Source organism: Mastigoproctus giganteus, chromosome 1, assembly GCF_048544385.1.
Source record: "Mastigoproctus giganteus isolate SK-2022 chromosome 1, ASM4854438v1, whole genome shotgun sequence".
Taxonomy (NCBI): Eukaryota; Metazoa; Arthropoda; class Arachnida; order Uropygi; family Thelyphonidae; genus Mastigoproctus; species Mastigoproctus giganteus.
The window spans coordinates 25,567,694-25,592,301 of record NC_143575.1 but is presented as its reverse complement, the minus strand read 5'-3'; the positions used below and the strand labels follow the sequence as shown (position 1 = coordinate 25,592,301).

General features: G+C 38.1%; 1 protein-coding gene across 1 annotated transcript; it reads left to right on the top strand.

Moving 5' to 3' along the window:
• Window positions 1-1,728: 1,728 nt before the first annotated feature.
• LOC150090650 (uncharacterized) lies at window positions 1,729-2,754 on the top strand. Its single transcript, XM_090382191.1, has one exon. It carries the CDS (start codon window positions 1,729-1,731, stop codon window positions 2,752-2,754), a length of 1,026 nt encoding a protein of 341 aa, XP_090238317.1.
• Window positions 2,755-24,608: the final 21,854 nt, after the last annotated feature.

The window sequence follows — 24,608 nt, the reverse complement described above, 5'->3', positions numbered from 1 at the left end:
TAAATAGAAAATTTATTTTGTTATTATGATTAATTTGACAAAAAGTAACACTAATAGACCTGAGAGAGTCAAAATAAAGGAACTTAGACTTCAGGAAGGTTATTAATTAAATACACAATTTGAGTCCAAGTTGTGTAATTAGAAGTAATGCTTATTGACAAACAAATAAAGATGACTTCCGGCGAAAAAGCAGTGTAATATATGTAAATTGTAATTAGAGAGAAACGAGAGTAATTTCTAATAATAATCGCTAAAAAAATTAAATTAAATTGCTAGCTTCTAAAGAAAATTTGATATATAACCCATTGTGGAAGGGTTATTGTTGTTGTTAAACGGTTGTAGACTAGTCAGCAACTTTAGCCCTATTGCGCCGTATATATTATGTTTTAAAATTGTGTGGTCGATTTGCTGTTTGCTTCACGAAAAGTTACCGGGATAAATACCGTACTACACCCACTTGAGACCAACTAACTCAGCCACGTATGAGAAAGACATAAAAGTTTCTCCCGTGATTGCTGGGTTCGAAGTCTACAGAAGTGGGTCTTTCCTGGAGTGGACATGATAGTGATTCTACCAACTCACAAAGGATCCTGGAAGGTGTTTATGTGTTAAGGCGTCAGATAAAGTAAGGCTATGAGGCGTTAGTATATTGTGTCTACCTGTCTTGGGTTGGTTCGCTGTTCATTGCACAAAAACATGAGTTCTGAAAAGATCCATTACAAGTATCCATTACTGTCATTTTTCATTAGTTGCACAAAATCCCTAACTACTTGGCGTCCACACATGTTTTCGTACGGGATATTACAAGTATATCTAATGGTAATTGCAAGGTAGAAAATTTTATGATATTTCAGAGCAGTTGACGAGACGTTAAAGGCATTGGCACTCAGGGATCAAAGAATCTATTGAATTATATTAATACCAATAGCAAAACAGATAAGGAACTTCTCATGAATTCCTGGATATCTTCAGGACTGAAGATATCCATTAATTCACGAGAGGTTTCTACATGCTGTAGAGATATGCAAATGCCTCCACAGTTCATAAAGTCTATGGAACGGCGAACCCGGGTCAACTTGATTTGTTGTGCAGAGAAAATAATGGAATCAGAGGTTAAAGAATAAACAAAGGACCATCTTAAGGGATCGCAGTTACATGGCAATAAGAGTTTGCATTTATACAGAAAAGATTTTTTCAGACAAACCTCAATAAATGCAGTAAGGTAATCACGATGGAACTGAAAGCTACAAGAAAAAAAAAATAGTTGAGGTCGTATTCTTGGAATTCGAGAATGTGCTTCTGATACTGTTTTCTATTTGAGTGACTACTGAACATGTAACCCATCAAAACCGGACATGTAGCAAGTGTATTGCAATACCTCAAATAATTTACGTTTCATATTCACTTTAAGAAGAACTACTGATATCATCACTCAAACCAATCCCACTAGCATTGCGTAAAAGTGGAGACAGTGTCATTTCGGAAGCTGTGTGATGTGGCATTTGTGCATAGCATTGGATAAGGGCAAAATTTTTCGTTTTATGAATATGTAACCGTATTATTTATAAGTAAACAGCATAACGTTCCACTGTCCTTTTCGTCTTATCTACTATGAACAATATTTTAAAATGAATTCTAATTATTAACTAATTATTGCTTTCTACAATGTGTTATAAAATGGGTTTAATCTTTTCAGGTGAATAATTTGGAACACCTTTTAGTACCACGATGACTGATAACGAAGGGAATCGTCTCATCTGCGGGCATTGTGGGAAGATATTTTCAAAGGTTTCGTCTCTCCGTCAGCACAGAAAATGTCATTCGGACCAGAATATCTTCAAATGTGCAACTTGCGGCGAAACATTTCGTACATCATCACTCCTTCACATCCATGAGGATATTCACAGAAACAAGAGGACTTTCACTTGTAAAACTTGTGGGAAGGCATTCAAGCATTCACCCAATCTCACTGTGCACAAAAGAATGCACACAGGGGAAAAGCCATTTTGTTGTGACATTTGTGATAAAAGATTTTCTCAAAAGATGAGCCTTGTAGTGCACATGAGGATTCACTCTGGTGAGAAGCCTTTTCAATGTGATATTTGTGAAAAAAGATTTTCTCAAAAGAAGAGCCTTGTAGTGCACATGAGGATTCACTCTGGTGAGAAGCCTTTTCAATGTGATATTTGTGATAAAAGATTTTCTGAAAAGAAGGGCCTTGTAGTGCACATGAGGATTCACTCTGGTGAGAAGCCTTATAAATGTGATATTTGTGATCGAAATTTTTCACGAAATTCAGACCTTTTAACACATCTGAGGACTCACACCAAAGAAAAGCCTTTCACATGCGGATATTGCGGAATATCATTTTCGACCTCATCAAGTCTATCGATACACATACGTATCCACACTGGGGAAAGGCCCTTTTCCTGTGACACCTGCGCAGAAACATTTCGTACATCATCACATTTAAGCTATCACAGGAGAGTGCATTCTAAGGAAAAGCCGTATTCTTGTGAATTCTGTCATAAGACGTTTTCACAACGACAAAATTGTGTGAGACACACGAGAATGCACACTGGTGAGAAGACGTTTTCATGTGAGTTTTGCCGAAAAACGTTTTCACGTTCTTCCACCCTAACTGTGCACATAAGGGTCCACACCAGAGAAACACCCTTTACATGTGCAATGTGTGGCAAAGCATTTTCAATGAAATCCCTTTTGTCCGGGCATAGGAAACTGCACTCTAAATAAATGTCTGTTCAAATGCTTTGTTCTCAGTACACGAGTTTTAATTTTTGAAGCAAACTTGATTCTTTTACCACAAAAATTTCTTTATTTGAGGCAACATGCATCTCATCACCAATATTAATGTTCGTCCTTATTCACTTTCATTTATCAGTTTAAACAAACTTCTGTTATTATATTTCTCATTGATATTTTAATCTCAGTTGCCACCTTGTCTATGTATTTTATTAATTTTCTAAGGTTTCATTTGTTTTCTTTATAAATTTACTGATTAACTTTTATAATAGTTTCTGTAATATGTTTTTTTGCGTAATAAAAGGTTTCTTTATAACGTGAGTACTCTACTTTCGGCAGTTCTACTTTTTACTTGTCTCGTGTCTCGAGGAAGAACTAAAGGGAGAAACGATTTTCCTACGAATCACAGCCTAATACAACGTGAAACGTGTGCAATGTTTGATTGCACAAGTAACTTTGGCTGTATCGTCTTGGGAACAGGACATAATACAGCCAAAGGAGGATGCCTTTGTGTGTGTTCACTACATGAAGAAATTAGGTTGGGACCCAGCTTTTTGATTGGGGGTTAATGAGAGTTTGAAGAGTAGAGTAGATACCCTGGAAGAATTAATATAGGTGTCCCATCATGCTCTGCTGCCCAACTCAACGCCTGAGCTCACACTTGTTCATCAGGCAACACGCCAGCAGTTTACAAGGCAGAATTCGCTAGTCCACAGGAGGTGGTTATTGTCGGTGACACTGTTGTCAGGGGAAACATGCAAGAAGGACAGGTGGAATACCACTGGGGTGTGGCTCCAAGGACAAAAGCACATAAAACAGATATTATCTTTTAAATTTGTACCTTTATTGTATCTTTTAGGTGCCAACGTTTACAACCGCATCAAAAAAGGTGATATTACTGTAGACTTTGGCAGTAATGATATTAAGAGTAGCAGGTCTGAGGATTTATTTAACGAGTACAGGGCAACGTTGGGAAAAAGTCGCGAGTTAGGATTGAATTCGAAAGTGTCTGGAATTCTGCACAAACGCGATACGAGGGAGTACGTGTTTTTGCAATGTTAGTAACTAATGTTACTAACATTGCAAAGAAATTTGATGAATTTGAATTATTAAGTCGTTAAATGCAGTCATTGTATGGATAATGGAGATATGGTGTCATTCAGAATACAAAATATATATTAGGAAAACTGGGAATGTGAGACGCAACAAGAGGAAGCAATACTCTGGATTCGTTTATCAGAAGTGATTTTACGTGCATTAAGAATTTGAAGGTAAAAGACCCACTGGATGACAGTGAACGCAGTGGACTAATATGGAATTTAAATAAAGAAATAACTACTGTCAAGGGTAAAGAGAAAGGCTTTTTCTTTGGTAAGGATGACTACAATGGTCTCAGAAATTTTTCAAGTCTATGCAGTGGGACCAAACTGATGCTGTTACCAACAGCAAATTCTAAATGGAAAGCACTCAGGGAAGTAATCAAATAAACTGCTAGACTTTTCCTGCCAACGAAGTAATACAGTTCAAGGCTTAATGGATGACTTAAATGGATGTCACACGAACCATTGAGACACGTGGCAGAGAAGAAAAGGGCATGGAATGCATATAAATTATCAGGTGATACAGAAGCCTATGATAGATTTAAATTAGTCTGTAATCAAGTCACAAAGAAGACTAGGCAAGCTTAGGCAAAAATCTGGAAGATTTCACTGGTTATATTAAAGTAGAAAGAAGGGGTTGTATCACTTTGGGCCACTTGATGTCAATGAGTAAACGGTTGATGACCTTGCTCATCAACCTTGCTGACAAATTTAATAAATAGCGAATTAAATAAACAGATCACGTTCCGTTTTGGAGGTTGTTCTTTTGCAAAAGAGATACAAACAACCCCTAGAAACTATCATCACGAAATCTAAAAGAAGAGAAAAGCTGCTTGGGAGCAACTGGTGAGCACTCAGTGTAACAGTTCTCCCTGGGGGCTCGTTTACAGATGACTAAACAATAAAATTCCAACTGGTGAAATGTTTTCATCGGTTACAACTTCTGATGATCAAGAAACCATATCTTGAGAAACCACCATGAATAGGATCCTGGATGTTATTATTTATCAAGAAGAAGTATGTACGGATCCAAAAGTGATAGACATCAGATTGAAAAATGCTTGTTATTCGGGCTCGCCTGATGAACTTCCTTTCACTTTTGAGGAGATTGATATTGCTATTCAGTCCATACGTTCGGGAAAATGTCTTGGACATTTGCCCGAACAAATGTCCAAGTTGTTCGGCATTGAGGTGGAAGTACTTAAGAGTGTATGGAATACGGTTCCTGTAGTTACTACAACATTATTCAACTGTTGTTGAATAATGTTGTCTTAATCATGGCATTTCCCCTGCAATTTGGAAAGTTGCTTTCCAAATTGCATTTCCCCTGCAATTTGGAAAGTTCCTTGTTCCCTGTTGTGGGCAAGGCTCTATGTAACGAAAGGACTTTTTCCTCCCCCTGTATAGTTCGGTTTTACAAAGGGTAGAGGAACTGAAGATGCCATTGCTTCTCTTTTAGAGATAGATCGAGAAACCACTACCTAATATCTGCTCGGCCTCTTTGTGGACTTCAAAAGGCTTTTGACACCCTTTGGTGACACAGTTCCCTGAGAGGTTTTAGGAGGCCGAAGTGTCTACACCTACATACCGATTGCTGGTGAGCTACTTTTCTCAGCGCTCACTTGTTGTTAAGAGTGGTTCCATTCTAGTTTCAAGAAAAGTTACCAGAGGATGCCCACAAGGGTATATTCTTGGGCCCCTGTGCTGGAATTTAGTGTTCGACTCTTGGTTAAAGAATTTTTTTTTATACTGCGACTTCAGAATAAGATTAATATTCAACGATCAGTGGTATGGCAGTAGAATGGTATAAATGTTTCTGTGTTTATTCTAAAAAATGAAAATTAGTGTGGAGAGAGAAAGGAACCAGTTCAGCTGTCTTGATTTGTTCTCAGTATTGTGGAAAATAGCACTGAAGCGATTAATGTATTATTCTGTGTGATTTCTATTGATTAAGAGCTATTTTTAACTCTTTTTTTTAAGTTGGGGCCACTGTTTACACTAAGTGCCCACTTTATTAGATGCTACCCTCTTTATGAAATGGATCGCACTTTCAGTAATTGCATCGCGAATTTTTCTCATGCAATAAAAATCGGGTTGGGGAAACGAGTAGGTAGGTTGTTGTAGGTTTCGAGAGGCTATGAGCAACTTATGTCATAATGCATCGTATATGTCCGTGCATATAGAGTTTGTTCTGTAGTCGATTTTCTCGTCCAGCAATGGCTGGATGAAAACCCGAGTTTCCTAGGGTAAAAATTGGATATTTGGCATGTGTATTACAGCACCTGAAATAATTTTTATGTTTCAGAAAGGTGTGTCGTATTCACTTTAAGAAGACTGTTATTATCATCAGTCAAACCAATCTCACATGCATTGCTAAATGAGGAGATAGTATGATCTCTGAAACTGTGTAGTGTGCCATTTTTGCATGGTATTGGTTTACGGCAAAATTTTTCTTTTTAAAAACAAAAAATTTATTGTAAAATTTATGAATATGTAAGAAAGTAATGAACGAACAGTCAATCATATTATTTAATATTCCCTTCAATGACTCGATACCATGGCGTTCCACTGCCCATTTTTTCTTATGAAGAAATGGATATGAAATGGATCTGAATATGAAGAATATTCAGAAATTGTAATTACCAATTAATTTACAGTTTTCTATCATGTTTTATGAAAAGGTTTTGATCTTTTCATAAAACATAAAACATTGACCTGATTTTTCAGGTCAATAAATAGAAACGCCTTTGATTCCTACGATGGCAGATAACAAAGAGAGTGATCTCATCTGCGAGCATTGCGACAAGACATTTTCAAAATTACCACAGGGGCTCACATCTGGTGAGTATGGGCTTGGCACACCCAGGGTCCTCAGCTGGATATCATCATTCTTCTCTTTCTTGGTGATTCCTTTCTACTTTCTACTTCTGACTCTTTTTTGCTCTTTCTCTCTCTATCTCTCTCACTCTCAGGGTAACTCGGAAATTTTGTTTCGGCTGGTGCAGCATAAGCATCAGGCTTCCTTGCACCCTATGGCTAATAATAATAATAAAAGATTTTGTCTCTTCGACGGCACAGGAAAATTCATTCTGGCCAAAATATCTTCAAATGTGCAACTTGCGACGAAGCATTTCATACTTCATCACTGCTTAGCCAACATGAGGATATTCACAGTGGTAAGAGGCCTTTCACTTGGGAAACTTGTGGGAAGACATTCAGCCAATCATTCAGTGTTATTGTGCACAAAAGAATCCACACAAGGGAAAAGCCTTTTTCTTGTGACATTTGTGATAAAAGATTTTCACAAAAGCAACGCCTTGTACCCCACATGAGGATTTCACTCTTGTGAGAAGCCTTTTCAATATGATATTTGTGATCCAAAATCTCTCAAAATTCCGCCCTTTTATCACATCTCAGAAGTCACACCAAAGAGAAGCATTTCACATGCGGATATTGTGGAAAATCCTTCTCGACTTCATCAGGTCTATCAACACACAGAAGGAGGATTCACACTGGGGAAAAGCCGTTTTCCTGTGACAAATGTACAAAAACATTTTATAATCTATAGTATTTGAGAAGTCACAAGAGAGTGCATTCTAAGGAGAAGCCGTATTCTTGTGAATTCTGTCAGAAGGCATTTTCACGGCGAGCAGAGTGTGTGAGCCACACGAAAATTCACACGGGTGAGAAGCCTTTTTCATGCACATTTTGCCGAAAAACGATTTCACAGTCTTCCAATCTACTTGCACACCTAAGAGTCCACATCAGAGAAAAACTCTTCACATGTGCAACATGCGGAGAAGCATTTTCTACCATATCGAACTTGTACCAGCATAGGAAACTCCATTCTGAATAAATGTCCCTCCAAAACGAATTTGTTTTCTGTGTTCACATGAGTTGTAGTTTTTGTAGCAATCTTAATGATTCATTTAACAAAAAAAAAAAAAAATTATTTGAGGCAAAATAGTTTTCATTGTAAGTAATAATAATATTATTGTTCCTGGTCGTCTTCACTTGGAATTTACCAATTGAAAAACTCTTTATATTTCTTATTGATATTTTAGACTCAGGTTCCATATTATGTATGTATTTTATTAATTTTATAAGATTTCATTTGTTTTCTTTATAATTTACTGATAATCTCTGATATTTAACTTTGTAAAATTTTCTCTAATATGTCTTATTGCTTAATAAACGTTTTCTATATAATTTGAGTTGTCTAATTTGGGGAAGTCTACATTTTACTTATAGTCACGTGAAACACGAGAATTATTGGAAATTCCAGCAGGTTGAGAGTTGGTGAGCGAGAAGAGAAAGCATACATCGGACTTGAATTTCTGTACAGTGTACTTTTCTCGAAATCAATAAGTTAGAACTTTTTTTTTTCTTAAGAACAGAAGTCATAGAAGAAAATGTGGTTACGTGATTTTTTCTTGGACTGTTTTAAATGGTGAGGAAAGCCTTTGGACTGCTCTAAGTTTGAAAGAAAGATTATAATACATGTGGGAATTTTAATTCATGATAGGACAGATATTATATTTTACAGAGTTACTAGATATTTAGGAGAAAGTTAAGGCGAACACTGAGTCACAGAACATTTTTTTTCTATATGAAAGATGAAATATTGGTGATATGCAAGAAATTTTAGAAGGCAGTTATATCTGTTTAAGATATTTTGATCTTGTCTACTTAACGCTATATTAACAGAAGTATTATCATATAACACAGTGCTGTCTTTAAGGAGCTTCATGTAGACTGTGTGGCCAGATGAGAATGGAATCCCAATAATCCAGAGTCGACGCTCTGTCAGAAATAGTTACCGGTACATACTCGTATCGGTGGATTACAGAGACCAACAAATATAGTGGGTTCAGAAGCGTGCAACACAGTGAAAACATGTTCCAGCTACGTGATCTAAATAAGAGTGAGGGATTTTAGCAAAGCATTTGACTCGGTCTCTCATCAGAGGTTACTATATAAATTTGAATAGTGGGATTACTGGTAAGGTTCTAAGCTGGATTGCTAGCTGACTGCAGGGCAGACGGTAGAGGGTTGTGATTAATGGACATTCTTCATATTGGTGTAACATCAGGAGTGGGGTCCCTCAAAGGATCGGTTATATCGCTTCAATGACGAAGGTATAGAAGGCGTGATGTGAAAATTTGCAAATGACGTATCAAAATTTGCAATTGGCATAAAATTTGGCATAGTCGTTAATGATCAGAACCAAGCGCACCCCTTCAGATTGAGTTGAACAGACTTCAGAGATGGTCAGAGAAGTGGCGGCTCTGTTTTAATGATCCAAAATGCACTTGGAGAATGGCAACCCACAAATCGATTATACATACACTTGGTTAGGGTAAATTAAAAACAGTGGAAGAAAAGTGATCTGGGAGGTACAATACGCATATATGAAGGTTTCTGAACAATGTAAAGCGGCAGCTAGGAAAGCTCATGGTGTCCTATCGATGATTTATCGAACGTTTGCTGTAGAGATAAGGAAGTAACAATCCAAATCCCACTGTATAAGGCAATTGTAAGCCCACATATGGAATACTGTGTTCAAGTATGGAAACCTCATCTGAAAATAGACATTGAGCTTCTTGAGTGGGTCCACAGACAGACAATTCCAATGATGAGAACGGTAGGACTACCGTATGAGGAGAGACTCCGATTATATGGGCTGCAGAACTTGGCAACCAGGCACCTCAGAGGTGACCTGATTGAGGTTTAAAACGCTTTAAGAAGGAGTAGTAAAACGAATGAAGGTGGAATTCTCACTATTCTGAAGAATTCCAAAACAAGGGGTCATATATTAAAATGACAGGGCTTGAGGTTTAGATTAGATCGGAGGAAGTGTTTTTCAGACATTGATGAAACAAGTTGATATCTCAGGTAGTTGAGGCTGATAGTTTGAATGAACTCAAAGGTTAACTGGATATGTGAGGAGGGAAACATATAATTTGCATTTTTCTTATCTCCTTATTTTTAATTTTTTTTTTTTTTCCAGTGTAGAAAAGCATCTGGTTTCCTTGTGTCATCGACGGGGTTCGAACCCGGGCCTTTTCCACCCGGTGTGGCCTGATTTCCGCATTAAACTTAATAATTCATTTAAAACGAAAATTCTATTATTTGTAACAAAAGGCTTTTCACCACTAATAATGATAATACTGTTCGTCATCGTTTTCACTTCGAATTTACCAATTCAAAACATCTTCCCTTTTTTTTTTCTTATTTACGTTTTAGCCTCAATTTCCATCTTATCTGAGAAGGGAATTTAATTCATTAATTTTCTAAGATATGATTAGTTTCTTATTGATATTCTCTCTTATTTTCTATAATATTTGCTATCCTCTAATAAATGGCTTCTTTACAATGTGAGCACTCTAATTTGAACAGTTCTACATTTTACTTATAGAGACATGAAATACGAAAATTATTGGAAACTACAGCCGATTAGCACACTTCAGGGATTGGTGGGTGGGAAGAGAGAGCATATTTGTTACTTTGGATTAGAATGTCTGTAGACTTATTTTTGGAAAATAGATGCGATGGCAGTTTTTTCTCAAAGAACAAAAACAGAAAAAGAAAAAAAAAAAAAAAACGTAAAAAAAGTTATTTACGTGAGTTTTGATTTGAACTGTGTTCAATATTAACCATATTAAAGATATTTCATCTTACGTTGACACTATGTTACCACACATATTATCAGAAAACATTGTGCTATAGTTAAGCTTACTCATATAGGCTGATTGTCCAGATGAGAAGAGACATCCTCCATAACCCAAAGAGTTGATCACTTCATCGGAAACAGTCATACTCGTATGTACTTATCAGAAACATCGACCGACGTAGTCAGCATTAGCAGTGGAAAATGATGAAAGAGAGCAAGTTCATCAGCCAAAACCAAACACCTCATCTCCCATTTAACCTATTCATTTCCTCCAATAGTTTGTCTACTTCTTCCTTCAATTTATTTAAATTATCAACTTCCACAACAACAGATGGAAGGTTGTTCAAACAATCATCCATGCTTTGTCTAAAGGATAGCTTCCGTGTGTCTATTCTGCCACCGTCTTTACGGTTTAAATTTGTACCTCTCTTTTGTTGTATTTTCGAATTTCGAGTTTTTCTCTAGAAAACAGGTAAATCGACCACAGAATACACCATTTGCATTAATTCTATAATAATGCTTTATACCTTACGCTTAACAGCTACTCTCTCTCTCTCACACACACACACACACACATTGCCTTGCAGAGTACACCGAGTAGATAGAATGCATAGAGTCCACCATTTCACGAAAGCGCTCCACTGGTATTTTCATCCAGGTTTGCTGCACCGCTGTCCATAATTCCGTGGCATTCCTGTGTGGAGGATCCCAATCTCGAACGGACCTTTCCACAGCATCCCAAAGATGCAACACAGGGTTCATGTCAGGTGAACAAGGAGGCCTTTCCATGGTGGTAAAATCTGCGGAATGCTCTTCGAACCATGGTCTAGTCGCCACTGCTCTGTGGGGAGGCGCATTGTCCTGCTGGAATAATCCATTGCCTTGTGGGTGCACGATGATCATGAAAGGATGCAGACGGCCTGCAAGGAAGGACACGTAACCTGGGCCGTTCAGAGATGCATCTAGGTGTACCAGGGGTCCCGATGTGCGCCACCAGTGGAACACGCCCCAGACCATTACCGAGCATTCACCTGCTTGAACAGTTCTTTGTTGACATGACGGTTGCTCAGCTTCGTGCGGTTTCCGACCGATACGCGCCCTCCTGTCCGCTCGAAATAACTGGAAACACATTAGCATTAGTAGAGGCACATGATGCAAGAAAGCAAGCTTATGCAGCATCAGCCAAAAAAAAAATCTACTTCTATTTCACCCCTCCGTTTGTTCGAAATACCTGTCCAGCTGAGCCTTAAATTTATTTGGGCTATCAACGTCCACAACGCTGGCTAAAGGCAAATTCCAGCCTATCTATCCTACATCTGTCTTTCCTCGATTTGAATTTATGCCCTCTCAGGTGATTATTCTGAGCAAGAGGAAAAATCCCATCAGCATTGAGCATGCTCAAACCATTCAAAGCTTTATATACCTCTATCAGATCACCTCGCCGGTGCCTAGTCTCCAGACACTGTAATTTGCAAAACTTAAGCATTTCTTCGTAAGAGCAACCCTTTGTTCCATTCACTAATCTTGTTGCCCTTCTCTGTACTCGTTCCAGCAGCTCTACATCCTTCTTAAAATGAGGCCTCCAGACCTGTACGCAGTACTCAAGGCGTGGCCTGACCATTGCCTTATACAAGGGAATAATCACCTCCTTATCCCTGCTAGAAATATTCCTGTATATCATTGACAAGACAACATGAGCTACTCTTGCAGCCCGTCTGCACTGCTCAGAGAACTTCATATCTGCCTGCACAATTACGCCCAGGTCCTTTTCATTCTCTACCATTGTCAGTGTAGTACCACAGAGTTGACACTTTGCTCTGGGGTTGCTGTTTCCCATATGTAGTACTTTACATTTGTCAATGTTAAACTTCATTTTCTACCTCCCAGCCTATCTACTCAACCTTTCCAGACTATGTTGCAGCAGCATAGCGTCAGTAGTATCCAACCCTACCAACCTTTGTATCGTCTGCAAACTTGGACATTAAGCTTGATATACCATCATTACTATCATTTATAAATACAGAAAACAATAATGGACCCAACACTGAACCCTGAGGGACTCCACTAATGACATTAGTGGAGGAAACGGGACTCATCGGAAGAGAAGACCTGTCTCCGATCATCCAAGGTCCAGTGCCGATGTTCTTTCGCTCAGTTCTGGCGTAGAGTCCTGTGTCGTAGTGGTAGCAAGGGGACTCTGGTGGGTCGGGGGTTACCTTAACCTACTGTGGCTAATGATCGCCTGATGATCTTGGTGGTGACGTTTCGGGCACCTCCCTCTTTGGAGTCGGCTGTAATTTGTGCCACTGTGGGTCTCCGGTTGGCTGAAATGATGAGACACAGACGTCGACGGCCATGTTCGTGCGCCACCTTTCTCCGCCCGCCCACAGCCCGGTACCCGATGAGATGTTATTCCGGAAATGGCGTATTCCCGATACACCCTTGATATTGTCCAACGGGGACAGTGCAATTTATGTACCACTTCTGCGATAGAGTGACCCATGCGCCGGGCACCCACTATCATCCCTCTTTCAAAGTCGGTTAACCCATGACGTTTATCCATACTGACATCGAATTAGGGTATACGTGAATGCAGTCTAACTATAGACCAGCCAAGCAGTGTGTTCATCCAATAGCGAGGGGAGTGACAGTATCGCGTTGCCCAGGAATCAGGTATCCAAAGAATTATGACCTTTCAGTGTAAGTGACAGTGAAAGATAGTTTAGTTGGCTCTAGTTGTAGGATTTTAGGTGCATCAACAACTTATGCCATATTACGCTGTTCATAATGTCTGCAATTTGCGTCTGTGTTCTGTGATTCTTTTGCCTTTTGCTGTAAGAAAAGGCCGAGTTTCCGAGGAGGAGGAACATGCTTATTTTCATATAATATAGAATAAACGGAGCAAAATGGCCTTAGTCGACAATTATAATAATTTCCTGATTGTAGATGTCATAAAGAAATACATTCCTGAATTAGAAGAGTCGAATAAAAACGCATGAAATTTAGAAATCGAATACAGTTGAGAAAGGCAGGAGGCTAGAAAAAGCCTCTTCATAGACTGAGGATGGGTTTCGGCAAAGTTCTCGAAACCTTACCTTAATCTTTAGGTATTTAGTTAATAGCTAAATAAACTATCTTAATATTCACGTGGTATAATAGAAATCCATTATAGAAAATAGGTCATTATAGAAAACTAGGTGTGATTAAAAAACTCTATTTAAATAATACTATTTTATTTTAATTAATAACTGCTTAATTGTAGTGGAAAGCAAGAAAGTAGCATTATATTAAGGAATACAGCAAATGCCACCAAATTTCTGTTACGTTAGAGAGTTTTAAAATATAGCATAAATAAAGATTTTCATATCGAAATTTATTGGAATTTGGAAACAGTATTTGACATAAATTATTTTATTTAAATAATTATAAATTAACCAGTCCAGCAGATGGCGTGAAAGAATAGAAGGTTCCTTCTGTTCAGGCAGTCACGAGCTGAATTGTAAATCACGAGCTTTTATAATGGTTATTTTTGTTCTTGGCTGTCGATGATAATTTTGTTCTCTACAAAGTAGCCTGTTGATATATTAGGATTCTATTTTGTTTTGTAAAAAGTCCATTGGGAGGTTGTAATTGCGTGTGTCAGGTAAGAAGTACAATTTATGGAGAGAAAACGTTGATTAAAATTCTTTAGAAGTATCTGTGAATCAATGAAATATTTATGTCTCAACTTCAAACATTTCAGCATTAAGTGCTGACAATACTAATGCAAATTTTGGCTGCCATCATTCTTTATATACACATTTAAAGTATATGAATCAAAGGATCGTAAAATCTAACCGTTACGCACATATTTTCGACAATTGTTTACGATTTGCATTAGAAGAATTGGATGTAGATATAGAGAATACAAGAATTCATCGATTAGCGCAAGACTCGAATTAGCGCGGTTTATATTTAGCTACCAATTTTCGATTAGCGCGGTTTATATTTAGCTACCAATTTTCGATTAGCGCAGTATTTTGGCTTGGCCTAAAGAAACTGAAGCTGGTGATGCTACGAAAGACAGTACTAAGCTACGAATGTAAATACACTGCTAAAGTATGCATAACATTAGAGAACATTATAGAAACACATCGCTTGTTTTCTTAGTGAGCGCGCTGCCATATTCACCTTTCTAGCAAAAAAAGAAAAGGCTCAACCAGGCTATAAAGTTTCCAAAGACAGAATAACACTTTTATTGGGAGGCAATGCAGAAGGCGATTTGAAATTAAAACCCATGGTTATCTATAGAAATGAAACTCCCAAATCTTTCGGTAAAGGTTTTAATAAAGCAAGCTTACCTGTTGTTTGGCGCTCTAATAGAAAAGCTTGGGTCATGATTTTTTTCATAATTTTGTGTTAATGAGTATGTAAACAAATAGTGAATGAATAGACGTGGTACTATTTGATGTTCCCTTCGATCATTGAAAAGCATGTCATTCCGTTGCCTTTTGTTGTTGACCAGTAAAAAACATATTTAAAATTATTTAGTTATCAATTGAAATCGGTTTTCTGTCATGTATTATAAAATGAGTTTCATCTTTTCAGGTGAATAATTAGGAACATCTTTGAGTACCACGATGGCTGATAACAAAGGGAGTCATCTCATCTGCGAGAAATGCGACAAGATATTTCCAAAGCTTTCGTCTCTTCGTCAGCACAGGAAAATCCATTCTGGCCAGAAAATCTTCAAATGTGCAACGTGCGACAAGGCATTTCGGACCTCATCACTCCTTCACCGCCATGAAGACATTCACAGCAATAAGAGGAGGACTTTCACTTGCGAAACGTGTGAGGAGACATTCAGTTGTTCATACAGTCTCAATGTGCACAAAAGAATCCACACAGGGGAAAAGCCTTTTCATTGTGACATTTGTGAACGAAAATTCTCAAATAAATGGGCCCTTTTAAAACATCTCAGGACTCACACCAAAGAGAAGCCTTTCACATGCGGATATTGTGGTAAATCGTTTTCGCACTTATCAGATCTATCAACACACAGGCGGATCCACACTGGGGAAAGGCCCTTTACCTGTGACATCTGCGCAAAGACATTTAAAGGTTCATCAAATTTAAGACGACACAAGAGAGTGCATTCTAAGGAAAAGCCGTATTCGTGTGGATTCTGTGACAAGGCCTTTTCACGACGAGATCAGTGTGTGGTCCACACGAGAATCCACACGGGTGAGAAGCCTTTTTCGTGTGAATTTTGCCAGAAAACATTTTCATACTCTTCCGTCCTAACTAACCACATAAGAGTCCACACCAGAGAAAAACCCTTCACGTGTGCAACGTGTGGCAAAGCATTTTCTCAGGAGTCCCACTTGTACAGGCATAGAAAACTCCATTTGAAATAAATATCTCATCGAATGCATTTGTTTTCAGTATTCAAATATGTTTTTGCATCAAAAGTAATGAAACATTTATGAAAAATTTCTTTATTTTAGACAAAATGTTTTTCATTACAAAAAAAAACTAATATTCATTTAATTTTCGTCATTATTCATTTTAATTAACTAATTCAAATTCTTTCCCTTTTTATATTTCTTATTGATATTTTAGTCTCAATTTTCATCTTTTCTTTGTATTTTTATTAATTTTCTAAGATTTCATTTGTTTTCTTTATAATTTACTGATTAACTTTATAATTTTTAAAAGGGTTTCTGTAATATGTCTTATTGCGCAATAAAAGCTTTCTTCATAATGTGAGTAGTCTAATTTGAACAGTTCTACATTTTACTTATAATTACGTGAAATGCGAAAATCGTTGAAAACTCCATCAATTTAACATTTGGTGGCGAACAGAGAGAGAGAGAGAGAGAGAGAGAGAGAGAAAATATTTGTTGCATTGGACTTGAATTTCTGTGGAGAGTACTCTTTGTGAAATCTATATGATGGGACATGTTTTTCCTAAGAACAGAAGTAGCAGGGGTACAAAAATACAGAAGAAAAGGTAGATACGTGAGCTTATTTGTTGGACTGTGTTAAACAGTAAGGAACCCCTCCGGACTGCTCTACATTTGAATTATTTTTTTGTGTATTTTTTGTTACTTAATCAAAGATTGGATCGTTGCACAAGCAATCTGACTAAGTATTTAAATCAGAAGTTCCAGTTTCTGAAGTTTCCTTTTCTGTCTCCCCAGCCAAGATGGTATCAGCTTATTGTTTAGGGCAGTGTGTTATTTTCCTTGAGAAAAAACTCCATGGACATGGTAATCAAAGTAAACATAATTTAATTTTCAAAAAAATATTAACATATTACAATACTGTACAGACATGCATACAATTCCTTACATATACTGTTCTTATTCTTGTTTCTCTACATTAGCTAATCTTCGTTGACCATTATATGAAACACTTGACTCATTCTTTTTGTCCTAACTAACTACTAACACTTGCACATTCACTATACCTATTTCATTTACTTCTGGATCCAATTCTGATTCATATGTTAACAATGAAATATACTACATTCATCTTTCAGCTGTGTTCCCACCACACTGTTACAATATTCAATCTGCACTACACTTACAATACCAATCTTCATTACCCTAAAGTATCTACTTATTACTAGTCATCGGATAAACCAACAAATCTTCATAAATTAGAACACTATATTCAGTGGTGCATATTTAACTTAATTATCCATCATTTTAAAACATATTCAGAATCCTTCTTTTTTTACTTTGCTGCCATTCAAACACATTATAGCTATTTGTATCAATTTCATCTAATACTAATTCCTTCGTTTCCCTAGCATTATGCACTAACCCTTTTTAACATAATAACCTCTGTTAGTATATCTACCTCAGAGATAATTTATCTTTCACTTTACTTTCTAGTGCTACCCCCTTTTCATTAATTACAAATACTGTTTCACTAACAGTTTTTCTTGTTAAATTAGTGTACTTAATATATCGCTCCCTACTTCTATCCTTTTCTCTTCTTCTCCAGGAGGTTTCAAGCTTCCATCTTAGACTCTCCAGGCTCTCTTCTAAGGCTTTCTTTCATCTGCTTCAGATAATTTTCCGGCCAAGCAGCCAAGAGTCTGCCGCCCTTTCTCCTGCCTTGAATACACAACTCCTCCTTTACTCCGATGTATCTTTCTCCAAGGGGTCGTTACCTTTCCCGGTTCACTTAACCGTCTTTCATAACCTTTTTCTTATCATACTTAGTCTTGCCTTTTCTTTTCTACTCTTAACTATTTCCCCTTTCTGTCTAGGGCCCTTTTCGCACTCCCTACATTTCTACATGCCCGACTTACTTTTTCTTCACCCCGTCTCCACGATCAGTGTTTTAGCCACACTTCCCTCTTACTCTGACCACTTCTCTCTTTTTTTTCCCCATCCTCCCCTACTTTTTCTCCGTCGTTTTGCACCTCCCCTCATCGGACCCTCCACCAATCCCAAGAATTCTAACTTTCTACCCTTTCTATTTGTTAAAAAATTCCGTAACCCTTTTGCCCAGTGTGCAAACCAAGGCTTGTTCCAATAATTTTCTCGTGTAGTTCTCAGGGTAGCACAATCCTTTCATGTCAGCCGTCGTCTCCCAGGACAGCCATGTTCCTCTCTTTACATTTGCGAAAATGTTGACAACTTACCAAACAAGTCCCCACAGTGACCTGGTCTTTTTCGACTCAACACTGGCCCATCGGGACTTATGGCCAGATGCCACATAGGTCAACCGTTTCTTAGTCACCAGCATTTCATTGACCAATTGTTCTGTTTATAGTAACTCTTTTCCGCCTGTCCACTAATGACCACTCCTTCCCTGGTACCGGCAGCTGCTTTTGTTTACTGTCATTTCACCCCTTTTTCTCTCATTCATATACATTTATGTTACTTTCTCTTCCATTTGAGTGCTGTCCATTTACACACCTATAATCGCTTATCTCTAAATCTAGTATTCATCCCATTTTGCTTCTCTTAAATGTCAAAATTCCATTCCATATCAAAGATTACATTATTCCCCAATTACAAATTTTGCCATAACCTCTAAATCTCCATATTTGTAAGACTGACATCTTACAGGACATCCCAATAATCCAAAGAGTTAGCCGCTCCGTCATGTTTACTGACATGTTCTTATCAGTGAATTAGAAACAAGTCAAGTCAAGTCAAAGTATTTTATTATTTTTTGGAGGGCTCCAGGGTTTCCCCTATTCACCGCTGAAAGTAATCTATACATTGTGTACAATTTATAATGATTAATTATACATAAAAAGACTATATACAATGATGATACATAAATAAATACTGGGCTTCGGAGTCCAGCAGACTGATCAATACATCAGGTAAGAGTAATCCAAAGAAACAGTCTAGCATTTTACTGAACCTCAGGAGCAAGAATTCTTTTCCTCCGTTTAAACAGTTTCTCTGCATAGGTGGAGAAGGCAGTATAATATTCAGAACAGTTAACCAATCTTGGCAGTTCGGAGCAGTCAAATACATTTGTGAGAAGTTGAAAGTCCAGTCTTAAATTATCGTACAGAGGACAGTGAAAGACGAGGTGCTCAACAGTTTCTTGAGCACCACAACTACAGAGAGGAGCGTTACTTAATCCTAGTGAGAACAAGTTAAAGTTAAGACTGCCATGACCGGTATATAAAAACGTAGCGTATAAACAAGAATTGAACCAGTCCATTTTCTTGTCGTAATCAACAACCTCGGGAAAAAACTTAAAGGCCTCCCTGCCCAAAGTAGAGGTAGACCAGGTATTTTGCCACGCTCTACAACATTCATTTCTCATTCTTTTAATGTCTACATTTTCTTGCAGGTCAGTATTATATGTTATACCATTTACAATAGCAGGAACATTTTTTCTCTACAATATAAAAGATAATGTAACATTACTTCATATTGGATTGGCAGTCGATGACTGAGGACCTGGTGAGCAGCTGTAGAGACAGTTCGACAAGCTCTACTTACAGCGAGAAGAAAGAATCTTTGTGCTTGGGTAAGATATTTTTGAACAAGGGAATTACCGATTCTGTATCCCCAGGCCCCAGCAGCATAACACACAATTGGTATAAATATACAAGAGTAGTATAATTTAATGGAAGATTTCTTTACACCAAAAGTACTCCTGTTAATCTTAATAATTTTATAGGTCATAGCTTTTATTTTCTGAAGTACATATTTTGCGTGGTAATTAAAATTAAGATGGTCATCAAAATAAATACCTAAGTATTTATGCTGCCTAGTACTCCTAATCATTTCTCCATTCAACTTAATAACAGATGGTCTATTCGCAGCAAGAGAACCTTTTAGCAACATTTGTTTTGTTTTATTAGTCGAGATTTGAAGTTCATGTGTTTGAAACCAGATATTCAAGTCCTCTAGAACTTCATTTGCTCTGCACTCTAGCTCCCGGCGGGAATTACCAAAAATCAGAATAGCAAGGTCGTCTGCGTAAGCTATCTGAAGGATGTCGTCTAGAACAACCGAGAGCCACCCATCAAGGACCATGTTCCAGCACACCGGGCCAAGAACAGAGCCCTGACGGCAGCCCCTAGAAACAGATCTGGCGATAGAGCAGAATCCTGAGGAAACTGTGATGCTGCGAGAATTAAAGTAATTCGAAAGGAGACGGTAAATAGGAGCAGAGACCCCGGCCTCTCTGGACCTCGCCAAGACACTCGGCCATCAAACAGTGTCGAATGCCCCTTGGAAATCAACAAAGAGACCGAGGACATATTTAGAATTGGAATTTTGAACAGAACTCAAAACCTGACAAATAGCATCAACAGAAGACCTTCCACGTGTAAAGTCAAATTGAAGTAGGGAACTTAGGTTTCTGTTTAAATAGTAATTTAGAAGACGAGAAATTAATTTTTCCAAGACTTTGCCAAGGATGGGCAGCAGTGCAATGGGCTTGTAAGAGGCCGGATCATTGGAGGGTTTGTCAAAGGACTTAAGCAGAAATTTAAGTCTAGCCTGTTTCCAAGCCAGCGGAAATAATCCCGAAGACAGACAAGCATTCAAAAGATTTGATATAATTAATGGGCAATTTTTCCAAAATCTTTTAAGTACAGAAACCTCAAGGAGATCCTGTCCAGGACATTTACCATCCCTTAAGGTTGAGATAGCAGATTCCAACTCAGTATCCGTAAAAGGAGCTTCGGTTCGGGGCCCTTGGTAAGATAAATGATCTAATCTCATTGTAGTTTGGATGGTGTTTTCACAGGAAGCAGTGTCTTCATGGAGCAAGCCGTCCAAGATAGCATTTATGGACAAACTCCAGTTCAAAGTTTCATTACCATTTACAATAATAGAAGAAAGAACATCGCCGAGATGAACCTTGTTAGTAACAAGTTTGTAGGGTAATCCCCACGGATCTTCATTTATGTTATGCTGAACAAACCGTGCCCAGGCAAGTTTCTTCTCTTGGAAAATGGTATTGAAATAACTCCTTCTATTGGATTTATACAACTCACCAAGTCTGTCAATCTCATCTTTGGGCCTGTTAGCTCTCTTTGCTTTCTGAAAATTACGACGAGCATTTTTTAAGTTTCTTCTGAGAATTGTGAGATTTGGGGTCCACCATGAAACACTATTCATTTTTCGTTTTTTTCTTTTTTAGAGTGGACTCACAGACGGTGATTAGAATCTCTTGAACCCTAGAAACCTGCATATTAGCAGGAAGCGAGCCAAGTTGGACGATTATTTCTTCTGAAATAAGCTCATGAACCTTTACATCAAAGATATTCCAATCAATGTGTTTTTCTTAAACCGCGGGAAGTCAAAACAGCACCTAACAACCCTAGGATTGTTGCTTAGACTGATCATAAAAGTGATGACATTGTGGTCGCTCGAGAACCACGAAGTACGGCTAAGCCAGTGGGAAATGCCATAACCAAGAGTAGACTTTGAAAGGGTAATGTCAATATAAGATTGACCCTGAGAAGAAACAAAAGTAGGCGGATGGTCTGGGGTATTCCACAGAGTGAGGTTATTGGACCGAATAAGCTCCTCCAAAAGCTAACCTTTAGAGTCTGTAGTAGGGCTATTATAAATGAAGATTCATGGGGATTACCCCATTCCAAAGCTGGGAGTGAGCATTAGCATCCATCATAAAAATGACGGGAAACGGATCAAAACATCTTCCATGTAATTTAGAAATGGCTCTATGGCCTGCCCAGCCTGACTAGATTGAGCGTACAGAGAAACCACATAAATTTTTCCAAAACAACCTTCCAAGCATGCACATGCGGCATGTGTGGTGCAAAGACTAGAAATTTTTGTTACAGTAATGAGGGCATCAGCAACCACCAGAGCGGTCCAAACCCTGGTGGCGTTACCACGGTCAACGACCGTAACAGGGTTTGAAGAAATAATGTGACAGCTAAGAGGGAGGCCCTTGACCACACCCTTATAAGAATACAGTTCTTGTAACCCTAAAAGTTGAAATTTGTGTTGGACCATTAACTTAGAAAGATCACTTAAAACCAATAAAGATCGTTGACAATTTAACTGTAAAGTATATACACAAGACATTCCAGAGTTAGGTAAAGTCGGTCCGAATTTTTGTTACCTCTTGGGCTTTCACAAATTCAAGGCACTTAATGTCCTTGAAGGAATGGTCCGCATTCCTCTTCTTAAGCCGACAATTTGGGCAAACAACAGGTTCCTCCATTTTAGAACAGTCTTGAATTTGATGACCCAGGTCACCGCAATGTCCGCAGGTAAACTCGGACTGGTGGCAGTTTTCAGCCGAGTGTCCGTAGCCAAGACATTTAAAACAGCGTGATGCTGTGAAAAAATCCATATCATGGACGGGCCATCCAACAAAAACCTTGCAATTTGAAGCCAAAAACACTTTCCTAATTTTATTTGGGATCTCAAGAACCAATGTTGATTGTTTTTGTTCCGAGACCTGATTTTAAAACGAACCTTAACAGACTCGAAATCTTCCTGGGAAATCCCATGATCCACGAGGTTTTTATTGAATAAGTCCTCCAGAAAATCAGAGTCATTGACATCTTTAGGTATGTCATATATTATGACAGTTGGATTTAATTTTTTAGGTGAATCCATAGTGAATTTTAACTCCTTGAACTTAGGGCAGGATTTAAGTTTATTTAGATCCTTGCTGTTGTCAGTTTCGATTAGAACTCCCTTTTCTCTTATTTTTCTTATTGATTTAATCTTTAATTTTTTAAATTTAGGTTTAAGACTTAGAAATTTCAGCTTTGACTTCCTCATTAGTTTTACAATTACTATCTGCATTTGCTTTAACTATGAGTACGTACTTTGTTTGAACATCCGGTAAGTTAACTTCGCTCTGAGATTGTTTGCCAGCGCCTAAGGCAACCACACCCGCATAGGTGGGAGCCGGAACGGTTGGCAAGACATTTTGTTGTTTCCTCTGAATTTTAAGATCATTTAATTTTGTTCTCAACTTTTCATTCTCTATAGTTAGATCTATCACTAACCTTTCCATATTGTTCCAATTTTTGGACATCTCAACAAACATAAGAGGTGTCACAGTAGAGCCCTCTATAAAAACATCAACCATATTTACTTTTAATCCAAAAAGATTGTCAAGAATAGCGGCACTACCAGTTTGTTCACAATCTTGAGAATCATTAAACGTATGAGTAGAATTTAAAGGTCCTTTTATAGGGGGAAATTTGTCTTCCAGTGTTTTTTCCATCACAGCTAGAGGTTCCTTGAAACTGGTGTCTGGAACTTCAGAGAAAGTCAATTCACCAGACAACTCTGCTATTGAAGCACTATAATCCGACATTTTGGACGACAGAAATTTGTATGGGGGAGGATCGTCAAAGCTTTCCAGGAACACCAAGCCCGCCTTTTCCATTAGGCACTGTGCAAGGGCTTTGTGACTGACGCCGTATGTCGCTTCGCCCTACGGCGAGACGTCACTTTAAGAGACTTCACCTGAGGGGGGATTTATCAATCTTCTCCGACCTTGACTGGGGCTGCAATCCAGCAGGCAGAAATCCGAACTGCTGAAAATGACGATCTTCCACTACAGAACGTGCCTGGTTCGATCAACTTCAGTGAATTAGAAACACCTACCAATGTAGTGTGTCCATGCGTGAGCAACATAATAAAGCATGTACTATCAGAAAGTGACAGCGAAGCACAGGTTAGCTGGCGCCAGTCGTTGAAGGGTTTTAGGCGCATCAGCAAATTAGGCCATCTTGCATCGTATATAATATATCTGTAAATGACATTTCAGGGATTTCGAGTCTTCTGTTGGTGATTTGTAGTTTTAATACAAGACAGCATTTCTAAGAGTGAAATTGGTAACTACAGACCGGTTAGTTTGACTTCAGTGGTAGGAAAAATCTTAGAGGCAATGATTAAGAGCGCAATCAGAGAGATTTAGATAGATGTAGGACGCACAACGTGGCTTTGAAAATCATGTTTAACTAACTTAGTAGGCTATTTTGACACAGTTGCTGATGGGTTGGATATAGGGGACAATTTCGACATAGTTTATTTGAATTTTAGCAAAGCGTTTTGTCTCAGACCCTCATTTATTTGGATTTTAGCAAAGCATTTTGTCTCAGTCACTCATGAGGGGTTACCATATAAGTTGAACAAGTTGGGATTACTGATCAGATTTTAAGATGGATTACTGGGTGGATGCAGGTTAGAACTTTCCTTCTTGTTTTAACTTTCCTTCCGTGTTTTTTTTATTTTTTTATATACTGTACCTTCTACTTCTGATAGTTCATATTCTGTGAATTATAAACTACTACCTAACCTATTATTTTTAGGCCGCCCGAATAATCAAACTGATGTGCCGTGCTGAGTGTCTTATGTCTGTAAATTGCGTGTATTCTATGGTCAATTTTTCTGTTTCTCTGGGCGAAAACCTTGCCTGAGACCAACTAACTCAGCCACGGAGTGAAAAAAAGTCCATTAAAGTTCCTTGCGTCATCGACGAGATTGGAATCCCGGCCTTTTCCACCCGGTGTGGGAAGGACGGTGACAATACCACTGTGCTACCGGCGCAGACTATGAATTATAAACTATCAGAAGTAGAAGGTATATAAAAGAAAA

Coding starts and splice junctions, on each gene's coding strand:
- LOC150090650 (XM_090382191.1), top strand. CDS start 1,729: ATGACTGATAACGAAGGGAATCGTCTCATCTGCGGGCATTGTGGGAAG.